Raw genomic sequence first — 26,542 nt, forward strand, 5'->3', positions numbered from 1 at the left:
TATCATAAAGTAAGCTCGATATCCACGAAAATAAGCGCGTTTATAATCGAACTCGCTATTGGTCCACGATTACGTGTCCAGAACGAAGGAATTTTAACGGCTGATTCAAGGTGTCATATAACATGTGCTTCTTTTAGATGCGTATTATTTAGTAAATAATACGGCGATTTATGAAAATATTTGAATATTTCTAGAAATTTCTATGAACGTATTACGTGTATGATACAAAAAATTTTGAAATTTTGTTACTAGACTATCATGATTATATTGGTAATATATGTAACAAACTAAAGAACACGTATAGAAGTTACAAGATATTTATTTCAAGCATACAATTCACAGAAATCGCTATATCATATAAAAATATATTGTATTATACAAGAATAATTATAAATTTCTAAGAGACTTAAATTCTTCTATATTATATGTGATAATAAAGAGTAATATCTGCGTTTCCCATGTATTTGTACGATATAATCAATTTTATCAATATAACCACGACAATCGACAATGACAATAAAACTGTCATAATATATATTCAGAAAAATTTTCTGTGATGGCCTCCAGATGCTTTCGTGCGTTATCGTACCTACTTACATTCTACGCGAAATCGATGACGGAGAAAGTACCGGATGTTCTGAACTCGCTCGCGACAGATTTATACGCGCGATTCGACAGTCTGAATAAATTCGATATATCGCCAGGATACAAATGACATGGGGTCCTAGCAACATTTTCCGATTGACGGGAAATCGAAATGTAAAGAGGATCCCGACGAAGGAAGGAAAGATTTTTCTCATCTATATTCGGAATATTCATGGATTGTTAGTTTCCACCATTCCAGCTTTGTCGCAATTTATTTCCAACTTATTGGACATTCATTTTGATTTATTATATATATTTATACGCGGAATACAATGGGTAGCAGAGGGCTTTTTCAAGATATATGAATCATAACCACAAAAAGTACGATTAAATATTTATCCTTTCCGTGTTAGTAAGCTGATGAATCTTTTGATTGTGGCTTGCAGGAATAATAATAGATTAGTTTAATTCTACCTAGTTAATTATTCATATAGAAATATGTTTTTACAAAATTTATGCTATGAAATTTTGAACACATTTTATATTTTATGGGAGGAAACTCTCGACATGTTTTGTCCATCTGAACGTTTCTCAAACGAAATCTTTTTCCATTTTACTCGACGTCAGAGATACCTTTTTTTAACGTCGGTCTTGAATGATACATTAGAGATAATATATACACATTCTGTCCTTCCTTACCAAAAGATCGCCCAAAGCCAACGAAAGCACGTAAATGTTGGGCACATTTCTCATGCTGGCGTCGCTCAACAAAGTAAACACCATGATTCCGTTTCCAATTACACCCACCACCAAGATTAATAAGAATATCACAGGTACTATGTACGTTTCCGGGCGCTGGTCGTATGGAACGTAATTATTGTCCTCCTTGTTGGGGATCGTTGCATTCAGATTCACAGCCATCTGTAAAAGAATAAATCCACGTCTTTTCCATTCTTGAATATTCAACCGCAGTCACTGCGATTTACTCCCTTTTACCACGTTAAGGACAACTTGAAATTCTTCAACATTTTTCCAGAAAATATATTTATTTTTTCGCGGAATAACAAAGCAAACTATGCGTTATGTATTTTATTTCCATTTCCAAACGTTGAACGCGCGTACTAACTCTATTCGTTACACGTATACATTTTTATAGAGAGGCAAGATTTTATTTGTCAATGAAATTAAACATGAATTTCATCAATCAGATATTTCTATTTATTTTAATTCGATCGATTGCCTTTCGATAAATTGCGCCGGTTGTCGATCGTTATTTCCTCACGCTGCTTCTACGTCTAACTATCGAATGATTGGATAACAATTTCTCATCGAACCGGAGAATCGGTCGGATTTCGACGATCAACTACTAGTTCAAAAATTGAAACGATACCAATAAACGTGCCTTTCTCCCTCGTAAAACTAGTCACTCAACTATACAGTCATTTGAATGTATTGTAAACGTTCTACTTTCCGTGTATTTCCATGGAGGTTAGCTAAATTGGTATGTGGGCGAATGTGAATTTACGTGTGTGTTTATTCACTAGAAATAAAACGAGAAGACTGAACGTTCCCGTGGAAGGTAGGTATACAAAGAAATTATCCATTTCTTTTGATATTTCGAGAAAACTACCTCGACACCTGTGTACGCGTTTTAAACAAATTATTTGCCCAATGGCACGTGGTAATAACCTATAATCGGAAGCTTTGTAGTTTGCAGCGATAAGGAGACTGTACGAATATTTAAATTGTATTTCGGCTATGTAGTTATTAGAAAAATTGGAATATTTATAGAAAACTTTTATAAATATATTGTGTTTTATATGAAATTATCATAGTTATATCGGTAGAGTTTGAAAGAAATCTGTAAATGTATATAGAAACACAGCTACTAATATTTCATAGAGATCGTAATATTGATTTAAATAGCTCATTATGCTGTTAAGCCTAGATATTCAGTCAGACTATTTTTAATATTTATTATATATTTAAAATAATTGCTTATACTATATACTAATTTTTGTATTAAGTGTTTTAGTATTTTTCAAGCAATCTTTTATTATTAAGTAATTTTTATATTATATATACATAATAGTGTCCCATTAATAGTTCTAATTAAATTCCAAACTGTTTTATATAATACAGACAATATATGCATAAAAGTTTTCTACGATAAATATTCAAATATATGTAGCGTGGCGAACCACTGTTGGTAAAAGAAGCAAAGAGAAAAGATGTATCATTCGATACCAGATGGATTTCTTTTCACGTGAGAGAAAAGAAGGTCCCTTTTACCAGTCGAGTGCGATTTCCTTCAGTTATTGACTAAATTTTGTCTCGACGTTTTAATATCATTCCCCGACAATGGCGCAAAAATCCAATGTGTATTCTTTAAAATAGAGAAACAGGTAGAGGGACGAGGAAAACGAAGCTCGTACGCCCAACAAGCGATATTTCATTGAAATATAAGTTTCTTATTTTTCATGAAAAATGTTTCTATAAATAACATTTATGCATCCCTATAAATTCCATTAGTATTTAAAATATATCGCTTGTTTGTTCGTGGTCCGTGTTTTTCTTTATTTAAACATGACAAGAGAGTAATGAAAACGAAAATAACTTCATGTAAGCGAATCTGACGGAACGTTCAAATACTTTGGCGTCTGCATATTTTCCACGATACTTTTTTCAAGCGAGCGAACATCTTGTGTATTCACTTTTGCATCGTCTGTTTGTTATTTCCAGCAAGTTACAGACGAAGTTGCAATATCACGGTCCCATCGCTTCAGCATCCTGTTTTCGAATTAATGTAGTTGAGCCACCCGCGTCAGATGGATATATATCCGCGTACCTTCTTTTGTAAGATATTTTTCCAACGTCCGCTTTTTAAATTTCAATCACATATATGCTTTTGTAAAGCACAAATTTGTTTGAACTTTCGAGTTATTTCCTCGCTTGGTGAATAGTTAATCTACAGTAGTAATAGCGCTGTATGTTGAAACAAGTATATCTTAAATATATAATTAATGGTAAACAGGTTTCTACAATACTAACAATATTGTAGTTCATTAATATAATGAATAATTGCAACTGTAAATATTATATTACAATGAATAATTTTAGCTATTGAATATTAATACCTGTTTAAGGTAATTGTTAATTGCAATAGATACCTTCTAGCCTGTTCTAAGTTTTACCAATCTGATCACGATAATCGAGTCTCATTACTCAAAGCGAAATTTCCAAATGTTTCAAAGGGTATAATACTCGACGATAAATTGGCATGAAGACATTTTGAACGTAGTTTTTTCGTGGCTTACCACGCGGCGTGTTTCATTAAAATTTGTTAATTGCTACAAGGAAATTCACTGTTGCGTGTCACAATTTTCAGACGTTTTCAATTTCGAGCTCTTTTGCAATCAGCTGAAAGTTGGATAGGCACAAAGGGAACGTAACTATGAAATTTTCTCTCAGAGTATACACGAGGTACAAGAGTTCTTGGGGATCAAGCACGAAGATTAGGGGAAACTATAGTTAGCGCAAACGGGTAAACGTTGTACGCGATTGTAAAGATAAGACACGAACGTAAGCGAAAATGCTTACTAACGAAGTATAATATACGTTGAAGATTGCACGTTAGAATTGCAAATTGCGACGTTGTTTCTTACTGATCTGAAAACGCCAACATCCTAGAAAACCCTTTAAAGGAGAAGAGAACATTTGTGCTGGTGAAACGATTCAAGAATGCAATATAATGGAATGATATTCGTGTAATTGTCTTTTAACTCCGTTTTCCATCCTGGTTTTTTATTCCTTTTTATCTTCCCAAGTCTTTAAATAAGTCTCTTCTATATTTATCATTCAAAATATTTTAGTTGGAAATGGAAAGGAATAAGCCTTGCGCTATAGTGTCATTTTTCATTTTCCGATACGCCGTTCCTTTTGTCCCATGCAAAACCCACGCGTCCATATCTGGATGCTCGATAACGAATCGCGGCACAATAAAAACTAATCAGATCGATCGCGTTGCTATATGACCTTTCTACCATTTTAAATTGATATAAACTCAACGACAGTGACAGCTTCGAACGCTGCACGGTACGGTATTTGGATGGGGATTTAGGACAAAAATCAGAATTTGCTGGCCGCGTTTGCACGCTTGCGGGCCACGTTCGCACGTTTGCAGGCCACGTTCTCAGGTTCTACAATGCAGCGTTTGAATGAGGATTCGGGACAAACATTTTAAAAATACATATAATATGCAGTTTTCCAGAAACTTGATATCAGGGAATTCGATGTGAATAACAGTCTGTTTACCAAATCTCCCTTAGTATTTTCCCTACTTCCTGGCTCAGTTTAAATATCATAATTATTTATTGTTTTTTCTAGCTCCTTTTTGTAAATTAAAAAAAAACAAGATTTTTGTCAGATATTATAGACACCTAGTAAAGAACAGAGTTTCCATGTAAAAAATTTTTTGAGACGAGTGTGGTAAAAAATCAACCTGCGTGGCGCTGTTGAGAACTGTTCGACTCGAAAATGCTCGTCGATGCTATTTCGAAACTTCATATTCTGACGAGAAATCAATACAAAAGTAACTAACCATAGAACCTACAAATTTTTTAGAAAGTCAATTTTCCATGGAGAAAAGTTACTATTTTGATATTTATAGCATCAGTCTCCGACTACCTAATGGTAAAACGAACGAATTGTTCAATATAAAAATTTACAGTTAGAAAGATAATTCCAAATTGACTATCGTAACGTACGGGTTTATAATGTAAAGTAGCAGCATTCAAAAGAACAAATAATTCCGAAGGCAAACTGAATACGTAATTCCAATTTCTAAAAGTTTTTTCAGTTTCGTACCAATATAGACGATCGTTATCGAAAAAATTTTTCAGAAGTCAAACAATGAAAGTTGATAGAGTTGGTCAGTTTAATTTCCATGTGATTCAAATGTGTAATAGATGTCCTCATATTAATCGAATACTAACGATATCGCTTTAACGATACTTGAAAAGGAGTTCTAGCTCTTCTAATGAAGTAAAACGCAGATATACATGAATTAATGAAATCTCGTTCTACATCGTTTGATTTCCAAAGGAATTTCTTATCTTCTTAGGAAACAGTGTTTTATACGTAGTAACGATACCATCGATGAACGTATGTGTAAATTTCACGAGCTGAGTCGCGTATCTTGCACGATCGTATTCTTCGAAACTTTATGGCTTCCCATAACGATTCTCCCGTCTGTGAAACTACGTATTGTCTCGCTTCGTTACCGGCAAAGTTAAACGTGGTGTCTCCCGAGGTGATATTTCATGGAGTTGATAAATAAGAGAAATGGAACGAAATCGACCGCGTTCGAAAGAAATTGCACCATCTGAGTTTAATTTATCCACGTCGCAGAATCGCTGAAACTTCGTTATTTCACAAACATTTCCAACGATTTCCTCACGCTTTCGTGATTTCATGACTGGTAATATATTCCTTTCGATTCCCTGTTTGTAAAATTTTACGAAGATCTCTGCAGCTTCAGCGCGATGTTCCATGTCCCATGAATCAGACTAGATTTACGCCTGAACTTCGTGAACGAGTTTGAAGCGAACACAACGTGTGACGAGTTTCGTGCCACGCGTTAAAAGAGTCCAACTTAGTTTTCAAACAGTCAGTGAAACGTAAAGCAACCGTGGCTATGGTATAAAAGGATATACAAGGTGTTAAAGCTGTGGACGATATTTATAGGATTTTATATATTACATGTCAGATTAATTTTTAATCTTGCAAGTATTTTCAGTTTATAACTGGTATTTAAAACAGTCCTTAGGTTTATTGCATGTCCTTACAAATTACGGGGAAAGTGGATGGGTGTCTAACGGAAATGTCACCCCCAAGCCACGTCGGTAGGAGGCTTCTTCCTCCAATCTTCACTTATTAATATTGGCTATAACCAATGGGCATCGCGGATCGTTGCCCTCACTGTTCTAATGAAAAGTGCGAACAACGAATCCACGTCCTTAGTTCAAAACTTCACTTATTCTTCATCGTTACAATAGTTAACATGTCATTACCAAGTTACCATCCTTAAATTAATCACTTACTTAACTTATACATACGCCTCAGTGTAACTCTTAAGCGTTGGAAATATAAATTTTATAACCCTGTTAATCGCAGCGTTATACTAACTCAAGCACCCCTATTATCTCAACAGAAATGAGGGGATCGATTTATTCGCGGCGTCGATTATTATAATCGTAACGGGAATTTACGACTCCCGTTGACGTGTGTCCTCGCGATTGCGTCTCCCCGCGATTGGTCGAAAATACAGTTGGTTACACGAATTATTTTCGAAATAAATATTTGTCCAAGATAGTTATCCGAAAATCATTTTAAATTCACTGATAGCTGCATAGATCGATGAATCAGCTGATGGAACTTTCTCTTCATTCTACTCACATCTCGCGTTTCTCATTTTGAGTCAAATAGAAATTAAATATACAGGGTGGTTGGTAACTGGTGGTACAAGCGGAAAGGGGGTGATTCTACGCGAAAAAAGAAGTCGAAAATATAGAATAAAAATTTTTCGTTTCAGGCTTTGTTTTAGAGAAAATCGACTTTGAATTTTCGCTCGGTACGCGTGCACTTTATCACATCTCGTTATAACGGATCTCACTGTAGATCGTTGTCTTGATGGAAAAGTTAAAAAAAAAGAATTAAAAAAAGAATTTTTATTCTATATTTTCGACTTTTTTTTCGCGTAGAATCACCCCCTTTCCGCTTGGACCACCAGTTACCAACCACCCTGTGTGACAATGGAAATTCTATTGTCCAAACAACAAAACAATATTCTATTGTTTGTTTTCTTAGGAATGAGGAACGCAAAGTTCGAGTAAAATAAAGAGAAAAATCTGTAATTCATAAATTTTTACCGCAAAATTAAATTGTCTATGAATTGAAAAGTAAGCTTTAAATCTTCTTGTGTATGAATATTTTGACCTGTTGAATGATACACTGTAAATGTCGCCCACGTCTTCTATCGTGTAAAAGATGTAGTCCTCAAAGTGTTTTTTTAATCGTCTACGATCCCAGATGAAAGGAGAACTATCGTATTACGTTCTCTTAGAGCAATTGAAAAATAACTCTCGTACCTGCGATCGAAACATTCAATCTGCTAGTTTCAGATTCGTTAATGGCACCAGTACCATGCCCTCGACGTTCGGAATAAGATGTATCTGTTCTCAACATCGTAGACACTCAAGCTATCTATTTTCTCTCTTCTTATGGTAGGGTGAAATTGAATTGCGGTTTTGGAATTTCTCGGTCGCAAAGAGAAATGATCGTGATAGAAGGAATATACCTTGTATCAGACTACCAGTTGAAGTAAATTCACGGAAAACAGAATGCCACGGAAATGTGTCAAGTTTGACATAATCCAATCACAGAAGTCATAGAAATTGAAATATTATAATTATTAAAAATGTAACTCCCTCCGATAATGCACTAGTAAAATCATCTTGTTCCGGTATGAAAGTGATACACAATTCTATGGACTATACTATTATTATTATACTATATTATTCTTTCCATAAGTAAAATACACAAAATTTGGCAAAGATTCTTTCACTGGAATATCGACACGCATTTAGAAATCGCCCTACTACTATAGCTCACACATGGAACTAAAAGGATTGTCATTGCATTCATAGTTGCAGTAGTATTTGCAATAATTGATATTAATGGCGTTATGCAAATATTATTCGCCCTGTCGCTGAAAGTGATTATTCGAAATTGCTTCGGACTGAAATGCCGTGAATTCGTTGCGACAGAGGGTAACAGGTGTCATGTTGTAAATATAACGCAGCGGGACGCGACTAAATGTAATTTTTTAATAACGATAATCCTGGTTGTATTCGCGACGAGGGAAATGGCGATTGCGGTGCAGAGATTTAACGTTGTAAAAATACGTCTGTCATATACATATTCTATGGTGTGCCACGATCAACGGACTGAAACCGATTGCCGACGAAGTGTGGCCGAAAAATGGACGATGTATGTGTAACGACGTTTCAACGATCCATTCTAATGGGCCACGCATATTCATTCTCGTTCAAATTCGACCAGTCGTGCGGAAAACGCGATTTTATTCTTTTATTCTTAAACGCGATAATCTGGTTTGATGTATAGAATCAGTACACAATAAAAGCAGCTGATATTACGATATTGATTTATCGTTTTCACGAGTGTTGGATTCTCTGTACTGGTTATTATACACGGATATACGATACAGAAAAATTAATAAACTAACTCGATAGTATTTCATTCTTATGTGTATTGAATGGTGAATTTATTTTCTAACCGATCTGGAACGAATACCTGAATCAGGCTCTAAAATCAATTATATTCGTACTAACATACTCCACTGTAATTCTGTTTTAGAATAGTAAATAATTAATTCGAATATGAGATGTGCTTATTTTAGAGGTTCTCTGTGTACAAACATTAGAACATTTTCCAGATGAAAACCTTATAGAAACTAATGGACAAATACCTGATGTTATTTCTTAGAACGAGTTAAATCCGAGAGATAACAACGGTATTAAAATATATCGATTAATATCAAGATATTCTACGAGTTAAATAATGACGTCAATTCCTGCTGATACAATTGTTACGTTTCTGTTTTTATCCATTTTAACGAGACAATGGACAATGCGTTGGAATAAATATTTTTATATTTAATACGAAGGGAAGACATTTCTAACGAAAAAATATGTACAAGTCCAAATATGATAATCGTATCGATGCAACGTGTACGTGTAAAACTATATTAAGAGAAACCACAAATGAAATATCTTCAAGTTTGTTTTTACGCACCAGCGTATGGGAAATCTATTTTTCTCACGAACAACACCTCCCGCTAGCAACTTTCCCTCAAGGACTGCTAGCATCCTTCTCTAACCACCAATATGGAAATTGATCAATTAACAGCAACGTCAATTTCCCTCACTTTCCGAACGAAGGCATCTCTCCACGAATCCGATGCTCTCATGTCCTTAGACACACCCCATCATAGTTTTCCTCTACAGCATCATCGGTCTCATCAGAGATCCCATTAGCGAGTGACTTATCGTCTTTACGCTCGGTGGATATTCCACGTTTTAACAAATAGTTAGTTTAGTAATACTTGCACCGTAGCCAAGCAAATCGATTACGACTTGGGCTTTGGAAGAAAGCGCATTCTGTTACCCCGTTGACAGCGGATTCGTTGTTGGACCTAGGATCATTGTCATTAGCTTCTCGAGTGTCTGATTACCGCGGTTACTTGTCAAATTCTTTAATAGTCGTATTTGCACTAGTCAATGTCTTCTCCATTGCATAGCAACAATGTGTAGTCCAAATGAGGATTCGTTTCACGCCCCTAACCCTAATCATAATGTGAACCCGACATGTATGTAGAAACCAATACCTGTATAGAAGCTCCAAGACATTCATAGCGTTCTGTACTGCAGATGATATTGCAATGGAAACCGAATGGTGGCCCATTAATTTCGGGATAACCAGAAATTGGTATTCGGAGAGTCCAAGCTATGGTTTAGGTTCCATTAATTATTTACTAGTCGGAACTTGAGTTTGAAGCGTGCCCTTTTAGAAGAAAGTTCCTGATGTATTGTCGATGTCGTGTTTACGGATGAACTAGCATTAAGTATCGATAGATGAACATATTATTTCCACGTTTGCGATGCGGTGATATTCCACAGCTTGTGTAACTTTAATCAATGTCTCAGCTTCCCTTAAACTTTAAACCGTTTTGAATGGAATATTCATGCGAGTTCGCAAATGTTGTGTCGAATTATAATGATTTGTAGAACCATGCACAGTGTCGTGAGACGTCGTCCTAACGAAGAAGATGATGAACGATACATCGCCGAGTCGAAGAAAATGGATGACTGTTAAGAGTTACTATTACTAACTATTACAGAGAAGATCCGACCCGAAATTTACTTTACGTATATTTATCGACCATATTCTCTGTTATATTCTTTTACGAGCTATGGGATGGGTTTAACTTCTCCCTAACGATCGTCTCTGTGTCACAGAAATTGCATCGGTGGATCGTTTCCTTGGTGTGTAAAAGCTGAAAATTTCCTGATATGAAAGAGATATTCTCAATACACGTTCGTAATACGTTCGTAATACGCTCGTAGATAAAATACTACGATGCATCCAAGCTATTTGAGGCGAGTAAATGCACGATACACTATAGAAACGTAATGGCGCTGGTTTCGTAATTTTTCAAGGCAGGCTGTTTTCTTTGGTCTGTAATTTATGGAATGTTCGCGCGAAGCTTCACAAAGCGGGACTCTAAGGCAGAGTTCGCGTGGCTAAAGGGTTTTTTAAGATGTAAATACCGCTTCCTGGAAGTAGAAGAACATGCGAAACCACTTAGTACACGAGGTAATCTTTTGGGTATAAATTATTAATCCTTAAATGCATAGTGGTGTCGTCATTTGATAATATAACTTTTTTCTTATCATAGCAAATATATTCGAGGCATTGTGAGCAGAGTTAGACTAAAACATATTTCTTCTGAATATGAGTTTATGAATAAAATTATTATACTACACATAGTTCGATACAAGTAACATAAAAATACTATCAAATTAGATTATTTCATTTGATTATCCTATTGTCTCTGTCTCTTGTTACAGTAAAATGTTTAAAAAGTTGTGTTATGCAATCAACGAAATAAATAGCTGATTACATCTTCGCGATAATCGACCTGCAATTTGCTTATATCTTTCAGACACGTTATAGCCATCTTTGATAGCAAAGTACTTTCCCAAATAAAAAATTAAAAAAAATAAATGGCGTGAATTCAATAATTTTTCTATGACTTTGTGGTTTGATTATATCTAGGGAGAAGAATCAGGGTTTGACAAATTTATTGCAACCATTTCTATAACTCTTTAGCTACAGAAGTGTTCCACTTCGCATTCTTCCTTCTGGCAACGCGAAAACTCATCACGACGGATATCTTGAGGTACGAAGTTAACGAGAAACTTTATCCACTTTGTGACAATCTCCAGAATGTAACTTTTTCAATTAGGTACAGAATTTGAACTTTCAAATCGAAATCTCCGTTCATTAGTTCGTGTGCAAATGAACCGAACGGAAAGGAACAAGTACCTTGCTGATGTTGAAGTTCAGCGTCCTACGAAAGTAATTCGTGAAAGTTGCGAACTGCCGCAGAAGTCGAAAAAGTTCTTAAAGGTTCATGGATAATTTTAATTTAGTTCTAAAGTGCAAGAAACATTTGGATACGATTAAAATTTCCGCGTGAATATAAAGGGTGATCGTTAGGAATTGATTTTTGCACGATGTCATAGCGAAATTGAGAGAACACATAGAACCAAACCGAGCAAATATACCATTAAAATTGGCAAGCACTTGTCGCGTCGATATCGCGACACGGTTTTATAGGCCTTCCACTTTCATTAGCTTCCCAAATTGCAATATTCGCGAGATTGGAATCAAACTAGAATTATATCTTCCACGATTATTGGAACGAGCGAAAATTTCTACGGATAGTGATCACAGAATTTGTCAGTCAGCTGATAAACGTATTGAGCTAACATGATTTGCAAGGGAAACCTTCCGTTTCCATATCAATTTCAAATCTATTTGGCTATGATCGCGCATCCCTCGATTGCCACATTTTTATGGAAAACTCTGCTTGTTAAATGTACACAAGCGGGTCGAACGATGGACGGACTGTTCCATTATTCTTTCTAATAAAAAATTATTATTTTACTTTTGGAATGGACCATCGAATTCATTTCTGAATAAAATTTGTGATCGTGATTGTTTGTACACTTTGGAAAATTGTATGTTGACTTCCAACATGTTAAATAGCACTCAAGTTTTGTTAATAAAATGTTCTCCTCTCGTGTCGTATTCTGGAGGGTGGTTTCACCCCTTGAACTCGAGTTATCGCGATTAAAAAAGATGTGCAATTATAAATGTGACTGTTCTGCAAGTCTACAAAGTTTCATCCAAGTTTTGTCATTGGGATCGAATGCAAATTTCGAGTCTGTCAGATTTTTCTCTGTAAATCAGCTAAAATATTCGAAGCTATTCTCTCTAGTAACTTGTAATAACTAACCCTTACTCGAATCTCTGCCCTGGGCAATGTTCACTCCATTGATCAGCAACTTCAGTTATCGGTCACCTTCACTAAAATCGTTCCATGGCTCAATGCCTCGAGGGTGCACTTCCAGCTCCAACTGTTTTCTTGGACAGTGCCCACTATCTACATCGATGGTGGAGAATAATCTGTCGTCTCGCGAGCAATCTCTCTGCAGACGTTGCCGTGTAAACTTGCAACTATTTCCTTGACAAATCATCTTCTGTGGACGACGTCCATTTCGTGGTTATTTAGTGGTTACTTTCACCAAAATTGTCGACCACTTGATCACTATGAAACTTTCCGGGGGATTCTTAGTAGTTTCACCTACTTTCACAGACAGTGTCTATCCCAGATTAGTAAAATAAACAGGCTATCGGGACCTTATTTGGAACGTAGAATGATTTTCGCTATCAGAGATGCAGATCCTATCAAGCAAAAGGGAGAAACTCCGGAGAAAGGAAATTGACGCTAAAGCATAGTTTCACAATCTAAACGAAGAATGTCGAAAAAGGAATATGCTAGGACTGAAAAAAATGTTAAGGACATTAAGAGAAATTTCAGTAATAAAAAACAAAACTGACACGAAATTCGAAGAATAAGAACCGATCAAGAATATCACTGAAGAAAACACACACACAAAAAAAAAAGGTAGAAGAAAAGACTGGACGAGAACACTAAACTGAAGTTTTACTGATAAAGAAACAGGAATACCAAAGAGAGTAGTTCAATGAATAAAAAATAGCCTAACGATGCTAAAGATCAGCAATAAAAAAGGGTGTACAACCATTATACTATCATTCGCGGTATGATAGCCCTGATATATTGGAAACTTTTTACCTTGCTTTCGATTTAATAAAATTTGCATTCCCACTGAAAACTTTTAATTTCAGTTCATCCCTTAACTCGAATTACTCCGAGATTCTCTCGTTGATGGCTGTATACAGTTAAAAGAGGGGAAAAAACTAACCATTGGCAGAGGTTTATTCTTCGACAGAAAAAGTCTCGTTGAGACTATTCTTTCTAATCACTGCAACGCTGAGATTTCCAACGTCATTTTCTGGCAATAAATCCAGCTGATATCAACTACCGGAAGCACCTACGCGCACTAACATGTTCGTGATATTCATTTCAAAATAACGCGCGTGTGTTTTATATTTTCGTGTTTCCCTGAGCATCTCATACTTCTTCATAACATCGTTGAACATCCGTCTGTTTACCGATGGAAGCAGGAAAACGAGGGAAAAATATGTAGACGAAAAGAAGGAATCTGTTTTAATAACGAACTATGAATATCTATGCAAAATTTTACGAACATGATATCATGAACGACCTATATCTTCATTTGTTATTGAATAAAAATTAACGGTGCTGTAAACACGGTTATCATAAGATCTACAACTTCACGATCTTATTAAATATACTTTTTCTACGATATAATCGCAGAGACACTTACCGGGATTATGTATTATAATGAATATTGTGTAAATAAGAAAATTGAAATGTATCGAACACAAATTGAAGATACTGAAGTATCAGAGTCATGTACCGTAATGAATATTTTGTTTAAATACGTTCAAATGTATCAAACAGAAATTAAAGATGCCGCAGGATAAGAATTATTTATTACAATGAGTATTTCATTTTACAAAATTGGAGTGTTTCAAACGATAATTAAATATGGCTGGAGAAGAAACATTTATAAGAGTTAGGTTTGGGTTAGATTTCTCTTACTTATCTCTCTGTCTGTCTGTCCGTCTCTCTCTCTTTTTCTTGTGTTTATCTTAGGGGTCCTTTAATTTGTAAATACAGAACCTTCCTTCTACATCTATCTTCTCCCCAATTAGCAATTTCATATTTTAGGTAAATAATTTCACGTCCGCGAAAGAATAGAGTTACTAAACTAACGAATTACATTACTGTCTCGGCAAAGGCGTTAAATTCTGTCGATTCATCGTCTACAAGGTACAAGCGGCTGAATGACAGCTACTTTATCGAGGGAATTGCGTTATAATGTTGTCGGCGACCGGCAAAGAGCTTTAATCTATTGATTGTCATTCGAGTAACTGAATTCGGAAACAAGCTCGTGGTAATTAAAAAGAATGCATCGCTAATGTATTTAAGACGCGATAAAAAAGAAATTTCATTTATCCTCGCCGATAAGGATAAAGGTAAATATCAAAAAGGGAACGCGTTTCAGACGACAAACTCGATTTTGATCGACCGGTCATTGAATTTTCCTGTCACGTTCTTGTTACTAGAGTTGACTTTTCGCCCATTTAGCGCCGTTTTAGTGCTTTCGTCGTATTATTCTATGTTACTAATTAAATCTTCTGGAAAAAGCAATTAGTGATACGAAAAGCTATCAGTTGACCGTCGTATTCGATTTTCTCATTAAAGCGCTAATTATCGATCATGTAACAAATATCTCTTAGCAATATCGCTTTGACACAGCTGCTGATCTATCCTATGCACCGTGTGTAGGATTTAGCGTAATTAGCATAGTGCTTTATATGTCTCTACATAGAATCGATTTGCATTTCACACGTGCGATACCACCAGAAACGCATGTTTCGTATGAACAATTGTTTTTCATTATCTTTATCGACGACAGGAAACAATCTACACATTTTGAAATTTCGGTGAAACCACAATAAAACACATTTACAGCGATCGTATCGGTGAAGTCTTAAAAGAATTTGTAAATGTACGTAGAAGTTGGAAAATATTTATTGCAAGCATACGCTTCATAACCATGCTCGAAGTATATTCAAAGTATATTCTACGAGCCACTGTAGTATATTCGAAATAACTCTCCACGAATGTTCGATTAATACTTTCGTGAGCCAGTATACGTTTGATGCGAGACACGTATCACGAAGAAATTAAAATCTTAGCCGTTTCTTGACAATCTTTATCCGTATAATCTTTATCCACTAGCTACACGCCATGATTTTGATATTAGTGGATATAGACTGTGGATCGTTCATCACACAAACGATGAAAGACCTTCTCCCCTATCTACGAAGAGAATTTCTCGATGAGCCTCTGCTACGTGATGCTCGTTCTTTTGGATGGCGCGACTGGTCCACAGAAAAATTATACGGTTCCGGTGGAAACCGACGAAAGCAGCTGACGCGCGAGGGAGAGAGCAGAGGGAATGAAATATCACGGAGAAGAACCTTGATTCTTCTGCTTAGTGGAAAGGTTATCGATCGATAGCAGGATCAGAGGTCTTCGTCTCACGATTAATTACTCCACGAAAATATGTCAAAAGGAAAGGCGAGTCTTTAGAAGTTGGTCAAAAGTCGGGGCAATCGAATAGAAAGTATTGATTTGCTCATCAGAGTTGCATACAATAATAAATTTTAATATTGCACGTATGTTTGCGCTAATTGTTTTCCACGACAAGGGAATATGTTGATTAGTTCGAATTATCATCATTAATCAGTATGCTGCGTGTGTACAAACGCAGTCAGATATTTCAGATTCCTATCAAATGTTGCAATAAAATCCGCTATCTTTCAAGTTTATTGAACTCGTGTATTGAACTCCAGTTTTATTTACTCGATGTAGAAAGGTGGAGGATGTGTACACTATCAGAGAATGAACTCATATGCTCGGGCATATCATTCGCTATAATTGTAGCTTGACACACCGTAGAGAAAGAAAACATTGCACTTGGAGGAAAAATAACAGGCTGGTAGAGAGAAAAAGAGAGAGAAAGAGAGGGAGAGAGAGAAAGAGTAAATGAGCGAGGAAGGAATCTAATCGACGTTAAATTAATCGCATGTTTCCTTTGAATCTTTCCTTCAGATTTAATAATGTTTAATATTTCCATTAAATACATTTCTTCGTCGACACTCGGGAGCATTTTTCCGACAAGGAGGACAAAGGTAAACTAGAAAATCTTTATTCGCTACCCGGCACACAATTATGAAATGGCTCTGATTCCTTCCTTTCTGGCATTCCGATCGTAATGAATCGTATTTAATTAAAACTGATCGTTTTCATTTGCGAAGGTACTGTACAGTAAACGTTGCATTTAATCCAAGCGAGTTGCCTTCTATCGACGATTTCGCAGCCTTTAATACCGGATCGAATTAAATGCTTTGAACCTCTTTGTAAACTGAAAATCGCCCGTTTCTTTTCTCTAATTATCGGTTGTTCCATTACAATTCATTTCGTTTTCAATTGTGTAAAACGAACAGACGGCCTATGATTGCTTCCTCTATAAAATTCCCCAGAAAGTAGGCGCCTCGATGTAGTTCGAATTTAGACATTACATTTTGCAGTTATTAAAAAAGCATTTGTTATTTAAAAAAATAGTCGTAAACTTTATTTGTTCTTGAACATCGCGAAGCTACTTAATATTCTCGAAAAAGATCTGAACTTCTCGTTTTGTAATTACCCGTGTGAAAAAAATATTATAAAATTCTACCGATCTTTTCAGACGCCATAAAATGATGCATCTTCTTAGAGGATAATTAACAGGTTAAAGTACGTAACTTTTAATGAATTTTTTCCGCCTTCGCAAGATATGCTAATATTCCGTTTCATCTCGAAAACGTCCTCGTGGTATTAACTAATTAAAGAAGCCCAGTGACGAGTTTGCTCCAGTGTAAAGCTTCTTCCGTATCCTTTTTCTTCGTTTTAAAATTACACAGATACCGTTGCTTGCTTGTAAAGTTCGAAAGAACTTATCCCCTTTCATTCAACCGCAAAGCCTGTCGATTAAAGTAATTTGATGCAGATACGCGTGAGTCTGTGGGAATCCTCTAAGGAACTCGATTTACCCAGTTTCCTTATTTCGTTTCGCCGGAAGCTGTGCCATTCCACCCTCGTGAACAGACCTCTCCCCCCTTCCCGGAATTGAAAGCCGATAAATAGCGAACTGTAGCTAAAACCGTCAAAATAACAATGAAAAAATACTTTTCCCAGCTCCCAGTGTTTATCACGGCATTTTCTACGGTGTAAATCTACTCGTATCGATGGTTTTATCGTCGATATTCCCCGGGGATGATGTTCGTCATGTGAAATGGAAATTTCGGAAGTTTTGTGAAGAGATAGCGATTGGAGGTTTATCGCGGAACATTTTGTGTTAGGAAATGAACTTGCATTCTTTGCTAGGTCACTGAAATAAATTTCGTTCGAAATTTCATCTCCACAAGTGTGTGCTTCTCGAGAAGAAGCGCGCGTTTTTAATGGAATAGCGTTAGATCGAAGAATCGGTGCCTTTTTATGGAAGTAATCTTGTACATGCTCAAAAGTATCGTAATATTAGATTGTCTGAAAAGAGTCTTTCTTTTACGGACACGTCTTTTACAACGATGCATCTTTATACGAACATGAAACCTAATCTGTCGAACGTTGTGATCTTTATTTTGATAGAACAAAATGGATCACACGTAATTCGATAAAATAATATAAAACGGAAAATGTCGTGCATCCATTATTTCCTTCTAAAACGAAAGAAACTTTCCGGACGACTTAATACATGCTTATTCTTGATATAATATTGTTGCAGAATTGTAGAGAGAAATTGTGTTTGTTTATTACAAGTAAAAATTGTTATTTCGACGTGATAAAATTCGTCTTAAATAATTAATCGATATGCATATATATTGGCGTTTGCAAAAATGAAACAAGTTACGGTACAATTTTTCAATAAAATCTATAACGAAACTGTCTGGAAAAGTTGTTCATTCCCGGACTATCTACAATCTACGTGGCCTCTGAAATACGGATCAGATAAGAAAGGTTCTTTTGTATCGTGGTTAATTCAACCAGTAGATATATCGATGAATCGCATTTCAAATTTTAATATAATGTCAACTTTCAAACGAATAACTAAAATATATTACTTGTAGATTCTATAAAGAGACAATAGGTATTGTTATGGGATATTAGCTTTTGATTAACTGCAAATCGCTTAAGATAATCGGATTCGTAAGAATTATTATTTCCTTTGAAACGTATGTAAAAATATGTAAAGATAAAATGTTATGATAAAAATCTTATTAATTTTACTATTAAATTTGTTCTTATTTAATTTCAATATTCAATTTAGATTTTACGGGTGTTTCAGGGCATATTATTAATTTCTTAACTTGTCTAATTTTCTTACGCTATTTAAATTCGATTAAACGTCCGTCTTTCTCGCCCTCTCGTAATTGTAATTTTAATCTAGATCCGCGACAAGTTGTTTTCGCCGAGATAAATTCGCGAAATTGCTTTCTTTGAAACTTCATAGTTATCCTCAGTGCTGACCCAATATTAATCTCATTCGCTTTGTACCACGGTAATTAGCCTTCGCGTCTGGTTGCTCGTTTCGAGGATCGAGACACAGTTTCTCACCTTTAACGGTCACTTTGCACGGTCAATTCACGTGCGCCACTTCTTCTAGACGTGACCGATTCTTCACCAGACTTCTACTTCCATCTTTCTGGTACCATCATGGCCAATGTGTTTTTTATTCTTCTCCAAAGACTTACCACGTCGTTGTCATGAATTCCACGTTCGATCGATACTTCGAGATCTCACGTTATTTTCCTTCCGTGTACCTCTCTAAATATCAGACACCTGACCACCATTCGAAGAGACATGAACATTTCCATGCGGCGATTTCGACGCGAAATTTCAGCCAGCCGGAGCAATTTCATTGGCCAGAAGCATAAAACCAATTTGTCTAAGTTTTTCACATTGTTTATTCGAAAATTAAACCACTGACTATTGCTTAATGTTCACATCGGATATCAGCCGCCTGCATTATGCAACCAGTTTAACGTTACAACGCGCTTGTTAGTTCACGTTTGTAACAACTGTGGTCACATTTGCATACGATACGAGATTCCTCCTGGAAACTCTGGCTTTGGATCATTAAAGTTAACTCAATACATACGCAGCAGATAGAATGTTCCTTTGCCTTCAAACGAAATCAGACTTTCAATTCGTTTCATATAACAGTTTGTTGCGATATGAAGCTCTGCTTTCGTCGAAACAGAAGTGGATGGGATACGTTCAAGTCAGACACGTACACACGGTGGCGGAGACGAGCGAACAGGTGGAAGTAAATATTAATGAAGTTTAATTGAGTTACAGTTATTGTTACATACTTAACGCATCTTTGACCGGTCACGAGTTAACTCGTGTTTTCATGGCCAAACGTTGCCGACCGCAAAAGCTGTTGTGCACCATTACACGTAGGTGATTGTTACACTGTTTATCATACAAAAAAGAAATATTAAAAGTTGAAATAAAAATAAAAATATATAAAATTTATTAAAGTTTATTTAAAGTATATTGTTTTACTTTCACATGCAATTACGAAATAATAGTCGGTGACGTGAGATAAATTCTCAGTAAAATTGCCGGTCAACAATGTGTTAAGTTTTATTTATTATATATCCTTGCAGTACAATAAATTATTTACCTGATTATTGTAATTACACGTTTACATTTTTGTGTAAACAAGCCGCGTTTTATAGTCGCTCATTTATTAGATCGATTAATCCCACAAAAGAAAAAATAGACAAAATTGATGAAATTATGTAAAATAAGCGTCAATCGAAAAGTATTTCGGCAGTAGAATCTCAACAATTTCAAAAACTCCAGCTAACCATTGCGGCCTAATTTAACGATGTTTCAGCGATATCTATTTCCACCATCTGTTCATTTATTTCTGTCCGAAATTGTAGTCGGTCGAAGAATATGGAACATTTGATAGAACTCGACATTATGGTCAAGAGCTACCAGGCTACAGACTGGTGCTTTAATTCTCAAATACAAGAAAAGGGATGGAATAATTCATAAGGGGGTTGTCGTTTCCTCGGCGTTTTGTGCGTCCGGAGCTTCCACGCGGAATAGGTCCTTTTCAAGCGGATTATTCCACAAGCTACCAAGCTAATGCAGCTTCCAAGCAGCTCGTACCTTCGTCTAGCAGTTCCTGCTGCGCCTGGCCTGTAATCCGCCACTTGGGAAATACTGATCCGCCATCGAACGTAAAAGGGACAAAAAGAAAAACGCGGAGAGAAGATCACAGATTTTCCCGCGGCGCGACGAAGAGATCCAAGTTGCCTTCCGCTAGACACAACCCACCAGTTTCTGCTGGTTCGACGAACACGATTAAGGAAAATTAATTATCTCCAGTCGACCATATGAAACATTTGTTTATCCTTGTTTAGTTAAGCTTTCGTGGACTTCGATAATTAACTAGCGACATCCTCGAAGACATTACAGTCGACTAATCGGGATAATTGAGTAACACGGCCTTCCTCGTATCATTATCCACCATTTTGGAATCCTTTCTATTCCACACAGCTAGTATTTGCTTCAGATACTTCAATTTCCTTACTCTCGTCTCGATTTATCGTCCCGAATTTCCGTCTACGCTTGCCAATTTCCGTGTGGCTTTTGATTCAAGATGATCTCACGATCCTTTGCTTCGTATTAATTAAATTGACCACGATAAGCGGGACAGCGTACGTGATATAAAGTTTTCATAGGATGGCTCGCGATAGTATTTTGACATTTTCAATAGGAAACTTGTATGTCCATATTGTACGTGCTACATGAAACATTTTGAAATTTCATTTCATTAGCATTGCAACGTGACGTGACTGATTATTTTTGTTCTTTTTTGACAAGTTGGAAGGATTAATTTAATGGATCAAGTGTAAAAAGGTTTCGGAGAGATTGTAATTGGTCGGAATCGCGAAGAAGATAGCAAAGATCGCCTTTTACAATTTTTTTTATTGGTACCTGGTATGAAAATTTCAAGAATACATTTCGAAGATTTATGTCAGTTACATACATGCTGTGAATTTCATCGGAACCGGCTGACGTTGGTTTGAGCTACAAACGGTTAAAAATGGTGAAAATCACAGTTTTCGCGAATTTCGGCCTAAAATCTACAGACTCATATCTTTCGATGTCTGTTACTTGATTCCATTGACCAACCGATTTCGATAAAATGTTCAGCATATCTGTAACATTTAGAGGAAATTTAAAAGTGCAAAATTGCACAAAATATATACCCATATATAGTAATATCAAAAATACTTAAAATATTCAAAGTACTATGATTTCTCTAATACTTGTTAGGTAAAACAATTTTCTACCGAGGTTCTTCTCTCTTAATTACATTCTCAAAAATATGAATTTACATAAAAATCCGTAGTCTAATCTAACTGACATAATGTGTTGTTTAAATTTTATTACAAGCCCAGATAAAAGAGATGTAAAGAGTGACCTTTACTTCCTATTTCGCAATTCCAATCATATTGCTATTTCTTCAAATTATCTTTACACGTCATCCAGTAATCTAATCTTTCTAACTTTTCAAAAAAGGTCAAGTCGCATGGCTGAATTTTAATAAAGTTATTCTGTTTCAAAGAACGTGTGCTGATATTTACTGATTATCGTCATCAGGGAAGCCGTGCTTCGCTATAATATTAGGTGAAGTAAAAAGTTCTGAGCGCTTTTTCGCTTTATTTCGACGATGAAATTAACATAGTCAAGATTATTCGATTTAGATTAAATATGCGCCGTTTTGTTCGATTACTTTTGTCCATTTTGAAGGCAATTTCATAATTCCGCGGTTGAAGAAGTCCTCGTCCCTATTGGTAAAAAACTTGACCAGCTCATTTTCACAAGCCTCTCTTGAGGCCAGTTTTGTACCATCAAAAAAATTTTGCAAAAACTTAAAAAGGTGATAATCGCTTGGTGCCAGGTCTGGACTGTACGGCGGATGCGATAGAACCTCCCAGCCAAGCTCTCGGAGCTTCTGACGCGTCGTTAAAGATGTGTGCGGCCTGGCGTTGTCTTGATGGAACACAACACCTTTCCTATTGGCCAATTCTGGCCGCTTCTGGTCGATCGCCTGCTTCAGTCTGGTCAGTTGTTGACAATAGAGGTCCGAATTAAGTGTTTGCCCCGATGGGAGCAGCTCATAATGGATGATTCCCTTCCAATCCCACCAAACACACAATAAAACCTTCTTGGCCGTTAATCCACGCTTGGCGATCGTTTGGGCCGGCCCACCGCGATTGGACCACGATCTTTTTCGGCTGTTGTTCTCGTATGTGACCCATTTTTCATCGCCAGTCACCATCCGCTTCAAAAATGGGTCGATTTCGTTACGTCTCAACAAAGAATCGCAGGCATCAATTCGGTCCAAAAGGTTCTTTTGCGTCAATTCATGTGGCACCCATACGTCGAGCTTCTTCTTGAGACCAGCCTTATGCAAATGGTTCCAAACGGTTTTCTGGCTAATCTTCAGTTCCTGGGCAATGGAATAAGTGCTCACATGCCGGTCCGACTCGACGATTTCCATGATTTTATCCACATTTTCGACGATTGGCCTACCAGAGCGTGCCTCATCTTCGACGTCCATATTACCAGAACGGAATCGTTGGAACCACCGCTTTGCTGTTGCATTCGATACTGTACTGGGTCCATAAACAGCACAAATTTTTTTGGCCGCCTGCTCCGCCTTTTCACCTTGGTCGTAGTGGTACTGAAGAATGTATCGAATTTTCTCTTTTTTTATCTCCATTTTCGAACGCTGTAACACACAACTGGCTTCACCGAACACAAAACTGACAAAGAACCTTTTTGATGCGTAATATCACCTTGAAATCGGTGTATACTATGACTCGATGCGATGTGCACATCGTGAGATATGGCTCACTAAAGACATCTAGCGAAAAACGCTCAGAACTTTTTACTTAACCTAATATTAATGAATCATCGTATATTTATACTTGGGCAGACGTTAAATGAAGATAATATATAGGATAAAGTGGAAGATAATATTTCGACAGATATCGCAGAAATATAGTAGGATACGATGATTATGATAATATGGACATGATACAATGGCTGAATGGATTTAATATGATTCTTTTAATTAATCATGACACTAGGCTTATCTTTGCATCGAATAATCAGTTGGAACGTAGATATAACGATAGGAAAATTAAAAGGCACAAGAGGAATGTAACTTTACAAAATTAAATCTGCTAAATAAGATGTGCAATTTAACAGATAAAATAATTTGCGGGACCTAAATCCTTAACCGAATCATATTTAATTTCATTATCTTGAAAATGTTTTTTAAAATTAGTCTCGTTCCAGAAATTTTATAATACACGTAATATGTTTATACAATTTTTTCTATGAGACGTATTCAGATATAATACTTTCGTAAGCCCCTGTTTATTTGGCAAGGTTTATAGCGTATTCACCGTTCTACTTTTTTCGCTAGATGCCGAGGATACTCGATAATCGAGTGACTTTCGTGACTTCGAGTGATTTCGTTCAACGTCCAACGAACAGCTCGAAATCGAATACCAGGAATAGTAAGAAAGTATTTACCAATCATTTTAAAATCCTGAATAAATCACGTACATTTGTTAAAGATAAACAAAAGAACAGAATTAAGTATTCCAGAGCTACAAGAGACTTCCCCCTTTTTTTTCTTAACAAACTCCTTACTATTCGTCATGAGAATTTAATATCAACAATTTGTGTCTCGCGTGACTTACAAAATTTTAGTAATAAGATTAGTCCAATTGTATAAGAGAGCTCTGGAATTATTTTTTTTCGGGTTTATTTGCGTCTTATTTAAAGGGACAAAGTCCAAAGAGGAATTGGTACTCTCTTTTTTTCGAGTTTCTTCTATACAGAAGGGAGGAGCAAGCTTACCCTTCGTACAATAAATAGAAGGAGCTACATACGTTCCTTAATCGCGAAGATCGCGGTAAACTTAGGAAATTTGGAAACGTCAAGGGTATCGTAAGGTTTCTGCAAATCTTTTTTATGGATTCCCGTGATTCTCGATTTACTGCCGCTTTTCGTATTTCTTGTGCGTATTAAAGGACCTTGCACGACGCAATCTCAGCGGGAAATCTTTGCAATAAAACGTCCAGCTGTTAACCACAGCTGCCATCGTTGATAGAAAAATTTGGAAATGTCGTAAAAGCCCAGATTGTCGAAGTAACATGTGCACGTTGTTGAAGTAACATTATGAAAAACAATTTAGGGGAGACAATTATTATAATAGAATTTCTCGAATAATTAGTATGACGTGGGCTATATGAATAAATAGTCGTGTTTGATGTGGCATTACCAGTTTCCCATTAAATTTAGCTGTTCTTTTGGCAATCTCCGTAATAGATTCAAAGCAAACAAATCCATCGACTGTAGGTATTTATTAAACATTTCTGAACTCAAAATTAAAGAGAGAGAGAGAGAGACAGTAATAAATTCACCACTTTTTATTTCGCTAATCTAAAATAAATTTATTAAGCAAATTTGTCAATACGTTTACCAAGGCCCACCTTTACCTAGTTTGATGCAAATGAGAAACGATAAGTGTTAGCAACACCATTTCCAAGAAACTTGAGGCACTATGTCAAACTTAGTTGACACGAGAAGCAACCACTGTACGCCCAACTGACGGTCACGGAATACATTACTTCTTGATACAATCTCCCTGCTTGATTTCCCTTTACCTTTGATTTTCTCCTACCTCTGGAAACCACTCTGGTATTTAATATTAACACAGTTCTTTAGATGGAACAACTAGCTCTCTCGATAAACTTAAATATAAATAGAAAACATTGTTACGAATTTAATTTTAGAACAATTAGTGGAATGTTTGTCAATCTCCATTCAAAGTGAATAAAATTCGCGCTATGGAATTCCTTTCATGAATAAGCGAGTGGCTGCCGATTCAGGTAAATTGAAAAATTAGTTGCGAAGAAGTAGAAAATGTTTTTTTATTCCCGTAGTTTTCTTACGCCAGGCGAATTAAAATTAGCAGAGTTTTCTTATCATGCAGATTTCTGCATGTTCATCTAATAAACTGTAAATTCCTTACGGCAAGCCACGCCGATTCTCCACGAAGCTCTTATCGAACAAGATAACTAGAAACTTCTTCCCTCGCTCTACTTTCCATACATGAACTAGTTTCTCTATACATATTCGTTTCTCCATTTTTGCTGCAAACGCTTCTTCGCTTCGATGATCATCGGTTGATAAATCAAAGCCTTTATTCGAGCTTATTCTAGTCGAATTTTTTCCCTAGCTTTAACCAAAATTCCCTTCCACCCGTATTAATTTTGTCACGCGTAAGCAGCTGCGTTTAATTTCGCCCTTCATGCACGAACTACAATTCGTGAAATACAATTTATATGACCACCAACTCGACGATCCGCATTTACACGAATTTTTCGACCGTATTTTAAATGCAATGAAATATCGGACCTAGTCAGAATATAATTTCTATCAAATTATTCGCGTACATTGCAATATTACTCCATAAATTATTCGTTGTATTTCTATGCAAACTATACGTAGTGTCGGGTAAAATACGGTGGTTCATGAAAGTGTTTGAACAATTATCAAACCGCTTGTACGTGTGTCGTATAAAACATTTCGAAACTTTATTAGCATTGTAATGAGACTGTAATATTGGCAAAATTTTAAATGAATATCAAACCTATTCACAATCGTTTTGAGGGGTAATTTCGTGCATATGAATTTTCTGTTTGAAGAAACAAAGGATGGTTTCTAATATAACGAACAAACGACTGTTCAAATACCTCGCTGCCTTTTATGAAGCTCGTAATCTCTTGTAACTCCTATACACATTTTCAGATTTCTGTCAAATTTTCCCAATATAATCGCCATAGTCTTTCTCTTGGTACAGGGTTAATCAAGTTTTAATATGTTTCGTACAACACACATACCATATTCAGAAAAGTCGTT

The 26,542-nt window shown here is 36.1% G+C and overlaps 1 protein-coding gene across 1 annotated transcript in view; it reads right to left on the reverse strand.

Annotated features, from left to right (window-relative positions):
- LOC138185582 (neuropeptide CCHamide-2 receptor-like) overlaps positions 1 to 26,542 on the reverse strand; it is a 34,659-nt gene that overhangs the window by 6,788 nt on the left and 1,329 nt on the right. The window contains exon 2 of the mRNA XM_069124628.1: positions 1,285 to 1,506. Within this exon, the coding sequence (XP_068980729.1) occupies positions 1,285 to 1,506 (222 nt within the window). The remainder of the gene's footprint in view (positions 1 to 1,284; positions 1,507 to 26,542) is intronic.

This window comes from Bombus flavifrons, chromosome 12 (genome assembly GCF_040668555.2).
Source record: "Bombus flavifrons isolate JBK064 chromosome 12, iyBomFlav1_principal, whole genome shotgun sequence".
NCBI lineage: Eukaryota > Metazoa > Arthropoda > Insecta > Hymenoptera > Apidae > Bombus > Bombus flavifrons.